Below are 7,964 nucleotides of genomic sequence, written 5' to 3' on the forward strand. Positions count from 1 at the left end.
AATGGTGACCCGGACGATCTTAGTAATCTCAGACCGATTTCCTTACTCTCCGCCCCAGGCAAGATGCTGGAGAAACTGGTGCAACCTCAACTGACCTCCTTCATCGAGCTCAGAGGGTCACTGCATGATACACAATCAGGCTTCAGGGCCGGTTTCAGTACAGAAACCGCGCTCCTCGAGGTCGCAGAGTCAGTTAGATGGGCTCTGGACTCAGGAGCCTCGGCAATGCTGGTGCTCTTGGATCTATCTGCGGCGTTTGATACCGTGGACCACTCTATACTGATCCAGAGATTACACGCCGCGGGATTTGAGGGTAAAGTTCTGTCCTGGCTGACATCCTATCTGAGGGGCCGCACTCAGAGGGTCGCCCTTAAGCCATATGAGTCCGATCCGAAACAGCTGTGGTGTGGTGTCCCGCAGGGTTCGGCCTTGAGCCCCCTACTCTTCAATTTATACCTCGCGCCGCTCTTCTCTTTGATCGCCAACTGGGGTGTTAAAGCGATTTCCTACGCGGACGACACCCAGTTGTTTTTCTCTTTCAAGGAGCAGACGGAGGAGGCTTTTAAGAATTTCAAAGGCTGCTTACGGGATATTGCGGCTTGGATGAACTCAAACAAATTAAAGCTGAACGCGGGTAAGACCGAAGTATTGTTCTTCGGTCAGGGCGGTGTCCCTGACGCAGAGTTGTGGTGGCCGGTAGAAATGGGTCCACCTCCCTCCCCCGCCAAATGCATCCGGAACCTAGGGGTGAGATGGGAGACAGATCTCTCCTTCTTAGCTCAAATACAGCAAGTCTCAGCTACTTGCTTCAGTAAATTAAAAAATTTACGGAAAATACTGCTGTATTTACCAGAAGACTGCCGGAAAACTGTAGTCCATGCAACAGTTACCTCAAGGCTTGACTATGCTAATGGACTGTACCTTGGTCTGCCAAAATATGCGATTCATCGACTCCAGATGGTTCAGAACGCGGCTGCGAGACAGGTCTGTCGTTTGCCTTCTCGAGACCATGTCTCTCCGCATCTTCTGAAACTCCACTGGCTTCCAGTAGAGAAGAGAATCGTTTTTAAGGCCATGACCCTGGTTTACAGGGCTTTAAGCGGTAAATGCCCGAGCTATCTGAAAGAAAGATTGCGCCCCTATAAACAGACCCGTGCGTTGCGCTCAAACTCCCAAAACCTGCTACAATCCCTCCACTTTAGGAAATCTCGCCTGGGTGGGAGAACCTTCACGGTTAGTGCAGCCACACTATGGAACTCCTTGCCAGGCTACCTTCGTCAGGCTAGCACAGAACCTGGCTTCCGGAAGGCCCTGAAGACCTGGTTGTTCAAATCAGATTAACACTCTTGAGGTGGCTCTCTTCCTTCTTCGTTTGCTGCAGTGCCTGAGGTTTAGCGCCGGGACACACCTGTCGGGTGTAGCTGTCGCGCTCTATAAGCTGCTGTATTATTATTATTATTATTACACTGTTGAGGATTACTGCAGGTTTTTTTTCCTCAAAACCATTAATTGCCGTCATGCTTTCGATTGCACAAGGCCATGGCTAGACCTATTGGCTTTGCAAAGCTTGTTCTGTCACAGTATCCATGAAGCTTTATTATTGGGGGAGCTACCAGTCCCTCACAAATATTATACAAGGATTGGCAAAGCCAATAGGCAAGTGTTGACCGCTAGGTTTAGTGGTTTGGCAATCAACATTTTGTCTTGGGTTTTGCAGAATTTTGGGGAAGCAGCCAGGCCCGCAATCATTTTTTTTTTTTAAATAGGTTTGTGAAGAGCAAAATAATTTTGTTTCTCGAAAAGCATACATTACCGTAGTAATCTTTGGGACTTATGGGAACCACTTGGTGTGTTTCTCGTGACGGGTTAGAAAGCCATCACTCACAGCAAAGTTAGTCAATGACTGAATGAACTGACCCACTGCCCCATGCTGTTCTAGTGGGTTGATGAAAAACATGAATGCCACAACTGATGAAAGGATAAAGAGGATTGGCTGAAATCGCCATACATTATAGACATAACTTTGATCAAATCAAAAGGTCTTGGCAATCGCCAGATCTAAACAATTATAATTACTTTACCAACCTTGCCAGATAAGTCAAAAAGGGAAACTACTGGGAATCTCTGACTCCAGATTCAACACATTTCAGCTATGAAAGCTTACCACACACAAAAACATGTTTTAATAAATGCCCAGTTTATCAGAACATTTTACAATTAGTCTCCGGTCCTGCATCTGTACCAGTCACATTTATTAGAGCTATTTTCGAAAGTTGCTTACAATTTTTTACTCTACCAATGTTGCAACAGGGTGGTTTCATGCTCGCACAGGCCATTCTCTGAAGTACATGCCATTTCCTCTCCTTCAACATACAATTTTAACAGCATCGGGTATAGTCTGTGCTCGATTAAAAAAAATTATATAACATTTTACATGTTGTCTCCAGCCCTGCATATGTACTAGTCACATTTATTAGAGCTATTTTCGAAAGTTATTTATAATTTTGGCTCTACCAATGTTGCAACAGAGTGGTTTCATGCTTCCCACAGGCCATTCTCTGAAGAACATGCCATTTCCTCTCCTTCAACATACTGTTTTAACAGCAACGCGTATAGTCTGCACTCAAAATATATATATATATGAACTGCAGGGGGTCTAAAGTTTAACCCAGGGCCATGCAGCTGACACTGCTGAATGCTGGCGTTACAGAATTCCCAACCCACTAGGTCTTGATTCCACCTCATGCTTCTTTCTTTCATCACGCTTGCTCGTCTAGAAGGTGCTTTCTCATCCCCGCTTTCTCTCTTCTCTAATCTTTCTCTTCCCACTTACTCCCTTTTCTGCCTCCAAGGATCGCAATTGATGTAAAACATGCCAACCAGCCCAAAACAAAAAGAGTGCTCCGTGCCCGCTACTAAAAAACTATATATCAGCACAAATTAAGCACTCGTTTCCGTTGCAAAGGTTTGAGACAGTTTTTATTCGTACTCTTTAGCAGCGTTTCTACTTAAAGTGGTCGCTGGAATATTAGAAGAATGCACATCAAGTGAGACTAGGTGTTCTCTTTAGGACATTGCAGTAGGTGTATTAAACACCCATTGTGGTAATGCATCGCAGCATTCTGTGCATCGCTTCCAAGAGATAGCCTCTCCGAGTGTTGCAAAGGTTTTGTTTGCACACGGAATACGCGTATAATTGGGGAAAATGTATTGAGTAATCTTAAGGTATCCGTTGATAATACGCCCTGTAGAGTTCGGAGTAGTTTGTTACAATATAGCCACATGTGCGATTGTGCCCAAAGAAAGACTAGAGTATATAATCAGCAGGGTACTGTTCAAACCAGAGTGTGGGGGGGGGGGGGGGGGGGGCTTAATCTTAATCCGGTTTATCCTTCTCCGACACTAAAATGCCTCGCATGCTCCAGTCTCGTAAACGTTCACCGCTGGGAGCGGAGTCTGAGAAACCTAAAGAAGCGTTTAATTCCGACAAAGGGGCTGTGTGTCCCGCCCTCCTCCTCCCTCCGTGCCACGTCAGTGGGTCTCACTGACCATCCAGCCGTGGGACAGGCGAGTCTCTTACAGAGGAGTTAGTGGGAGGGGGCGAGCCCAGCGCCGCAGGAGAGCCGGGAGATAAGGCGCCTTGCCTTCGCCACCTCTGCGCATGGAAACTTCCAGTCAGCCAGGGCGCCTGAGAAGGAGGAGGCACCAGTGGTCCCATAAAGCGCCTGGCCCCGACCTGCTGCCTCCCAGGGACCAGCCCTGCAGAAGGAGCAGCTGGAGAAGAGATGCCCGGCGGAAAGTCCCGTGGGAAGACTTCAGCTGACGCAGCTACGGCTCTTATCTTCCTGAAAAGGGAGCACCTGTGGTTGGCGCTGCAGTGCCCACGCCAGGTGAAGCCCTACAGGTGTGGTGGAAGGCGACATCCCACCGTGGCCAGCCCTCTCATGGACACTCGCTGAGGACATGCCCGTGCTCCGCCGGCGGCGGGGCTGGCGCTGGAAGCTGCGCCTGCGGCTCCTGGCGGCCGCCATAAGCTGCCTGATGCTGGCGCTCTACGCTCTCACTCTGGACCTCCCCGGTGTCCCGCGGCCGTGGGGCCACAGCCCGCCGCCTCCCCCGCTCACAGTGCTCCTCTGGTGGGAGCCCTTCGGCAGGCGGCGGCGGATGGGCGACTGCCAGCAGCTTTTTAACATCAGCGGCTGCACGGTGACGGCAAACCGCACGGCACGGGAGGCGGCGGACGCCATCGTCTTCCATCACCGGGACCTGGAAGACGCCAGCCTGCTGCCTCGCGGCTCCCGCCCGCCGTCTCAGCGCTGGGTCTGGATGAACTTTGAGTCGCCCTCACACTCGCACTGGTTGGGCGACGTCGAAGGGGTCTTTAACTGGACCATGTCCTACCAGACTGACTCGGACATCTTTGTGCCCTACGGACGCCTGCAGCCCCGGACGCGGACGGCCACCGTCCGTTTGCCCCGCAAGCGGCGGCTGCTGTCGTGGGTGATCAGCAACTGGAACGATGAGCACGCGCGGGTGCAGTACTATCGCGCGCTCAGCCGCTACGTGCATGTTGACGTGTACGGCAGGTACGGCCTGCCACTGCGCGAGGACAGCGTGGTGCGCACGGTGTCCGAGTACAAGTTCTACCTCGCCTTCGAAAACTCGCAGCACAAGGACTACATCACCGAGAAGCTGTGGCGCAACGCGCTGCAGGCCTCGGCCGTGCCCGTGGTGCTGGGGCCCAGCCGTGCCAACTACGAGCGCTTCATCCCCGCTAACTCCTTCATCCACGTGGACGACTTCTCCAGCCCCAGGAAGCTGGCCGCCTACCTGCGCTTCCTAGACCGCAACGGACCCCTCTACCGGAAATACTTTGCATGGAAGAAGCGCTACACGTCGCACGTCACCCGCTTCTGGGATGAGCACTATTGCACTGTGTGTCGGGCCCTGCGGGCGGCTGGTGACCAACCCCGCACCGTGGCTGACCTTGGACCCTGGTATGACAGCTGAAGCTTGAAGTGCTGGTAGCACCTGCTAAATGGAGGAAGTCTGCACCTGCAAGCCTTAGCTGGTGCCTTGGGCAAAGCAGGGAGACTAATGGACTAAACAGAGTCCGACTCACACAATCTTCTTTGCTTTGTAATGTTTGTTTTGAAAAAGTGGCCTTTTTCTTGCGAATTTGTTTCTTCAGTACAAATCTCAGTAGGCGATAGCCCGTAATTTTAGTGCCTGTGCAAAAAGTAAAACATTGTGCCAATAAAAAAAAAATCTGTGCCTTAGCTGTGCACCGAACGTTCGGGTGCTGCTGACTAGTGATATGCACTCGTTTTCCGCCTTTTATGTGCAATTTAGTTAATACCATCCTTAAATTTACGGCAATTGTCATGGTTTTCGGCGATTAATCCGGTAATGGCACAACCACATTGTCAATTAAGATCGGTTGATATATATTGCGTTTCAAGCATAGATCCTACCTCCAGCTCGGTATTCTTTTTTAGATTAAGATAAAAGTTCATCGCAAAGCAGTAATAAAGCCATCAGCCTAAGTATGCAAATCCCATTTTAATAAGTGTGAGGAATTATATTAATTACACTTGAGTATTTTTTCAAGCATGCAAATCCACCTGCAAGTCTGTTCTAACACGTGTATGTTTTTAAAATTCTTAGGGAGCAAAGAGTAAATATTGTCCAGGAACATAATTGAGATGCAGATTTTTTTATTACTTGAGAGCGAATGTATTTTTTTGTGTAGGAATTCGAAATAATAGTTTGAGTGCATGGTTGGATTGGGAATTGGCATTGGTCGATGGACCGGTGCCCCAGAGACACATGTGGGCCGGTTTTTTTCGAGCCTCTTTAAACCGGCCCAAGAGACTGACTTTCTTTCCCAGTCTACGCCAGGCTACTTTAATGTGGCACCAGTATCTTAGTCACTCCCCTGCTGTAAATTGAAGCTGGGGTCAGGTGTTGCTTTAGCATTTGGGGCATTCTCACTTTGGCACCCTGCCTCACGTACCCTTCCAGAAGCACTGTTATCCCCCGCCGGGCCATCACTTTTAGGCCATGGCGGGTGCAGGGAGGGTTGATTTCTGTGCAGGGTCCTCACAGGGGGGCGGGTTTTATTGGGCCATTCTCACCCTTTCCTCCTTGAGCAGCAGCAATGTGCTTTTTGACACCTCCATTGACAGGTAAATGCCCATAGGCTATAATGGGCTTGGGAGGGGTTGAGAAGAAGTGGTGTCTGTAGCAGCCAGGTGTTGTGACCTCATCCCCAGTGTCTATTAGGACATGTTGGGGGAGAGGAGAGGGTTGCATAAAATTGCGCTATGGTCAGAGTTGCAGACGTTGATACTAGGTTTGAGTCCCAATGTCAGCTCAACATCCTGTGATTCTGGGCAAATCACTCTATACCGAAAATACATTTGATCTTGTGTAATGTAACTGGTGCTCCTGTACATTTCTCCAATGACTTTGGGCAGAGTTCACACTATACAAAACTTGTAACAAACACTAACCGGGCAGATTTCCGTGAGACGAAACAGATGGTGATCCATGAAAGTTACGATCCAGGAATTTGGGCCACTTTTTTGAGTGTCCTAGGGCCTTATTGTGAACCCGATCCGACCCTGCAGGCAGGAGAGTTGTTATTCTTTTGTACATCTACTGGTGCTCTAAGATTTGAAGGATTGAGTGTCCTGGGGCGGCTGCCAAGCAGGGCTTGGGAGATTCTTCCCAAAGTGCTACAGAGACCAATATTTACTCCCACCGTTTGCGTTATCTCAAAGAAATCCAGTAGATGTGTGGATTGTCTTATAAATGTGATCCAAATTAATTTGATGAATCCATTCCTAGCGTAAACAAGTGTTAGATGATGGCATCATTTAATGAACAATTAACCTGGACTTTTCCTAACTGCCACGCACTGCACATTTCATTTTTGACTCCATTTCCCACTTTGGAAAACACTGCTCTAAATGACCTCTGAATGTAATTCCTGGCAAGTAGCAGCACCACCTACATTTGCGAAATTGATCGCTCTGCTGAATGCTTAGTCAGATGCTTGCCTGAAATATTGCTTTAATTAACTGGGTTGCTTATCGTATCTACTGTTAATCTGCTGCCTCTTTCCCAACATCCTTGTTTTTGTCACCTATACTGTAGGCTATCACACTCCAATGCTGGGAATACAAAAAAGTCAAGAGGTGTATATTTTTTATATTCGATTGTATTTATGAATGATGCACTGTTTACAAGATGATTTCTGTGAAACTACTGAGGTGATGTTTAAACAGAAAGTTGAACATGAAACTCTTAATAAATGACGGGACATATTTTGCCTGTAAACTTTGAAGTCAAAGTAAGGTTGGTTGTAATGTAGAACAGGGCAAATATAACAGGACTCGGCATCCCTCTGGAAAGGATCGTAAAATGAAAACATTTAAATAGAATAAATCTATTTTTTGTCATGATCTGTAATAACGTTTTTGTCTTCAGATTCTGGTACTTGAAATAAATAGTGACTGAGAATTTTATAAATGCATGTTTATGGTCTAGAATTTCTTGAATATGATGAGTGCTACATTTATGTAGTATATAAGAGCGTAGGACTGTGGTTTAGAGGATACACTGTAGACGACATTTGCACTAAATCAGAAAAATGAATAGAAGCTTCCAAGTAACTGCCCGAGTTTATTAAGTCTAATGATAATTGTCTCTTTATGAAGTAATTCCTTAATGCTTTTTTCTAACTCTGTTTTTAACATGTTACTACTACGCAAATCAAGGGTACTTTCATCAGTTCCTAGGAGGGCCCAAAGTTGAAGAAGCCCTGCTGGGATTCAAACCAGTTGCATAACGGATCTTAAAAGCATGTACTGAACGGATAGTGTGTTTAACTCTATCCATCCTTGCTTTCTAGTTCATAAATTTTAAGAGGAACAAAATATAGCTGACCTAATGTCTCG

At 47.6% G+C, this 7,964-nt stretch overlaps 1 protein-coding gene across 1 annotated transcript; it reads left to right on the forward strand.

Annotated features, from left to right (window-relative positions):
- The first annotated feature begins 2,237 nt into the window (after nucleotides 1–2,237).
- Nucleotides 2,238–7,536, forward strand: FUT4 (fucosyltransferase 4). The gene has a single exon (XM_085621406.1). It carries the CDS (start codon nucleotides 3,964–3,966, stop codon nucleotides 5,008–5,010), a length of 1,047 nt encoding a protein of 348 aa, XP_085477532.1. The 5' UTR covers nucleotides 2,238–3,963; the 3' UTR covers nucleotides 5,011–7,536.
- The last annotated feature ends 428 nt before the right edge of the window (nucleotides 7,537–7,964 follow it).

The sequence above is a fragment of the Triturus cristatus genome, chromosome 8 (genome assembly GCF_964204655.1).
Source record: "Triturus cristatus chromosome 8, aTriCri1.1, whole genome shotgun sequence".
Taxonomy (NCBI): domain Eukaryota; kingdom Metazoa; phylum Chordata; class Amphibia; order Caudata; family Salamandridae; genus Triturus; species Triturus cristatus.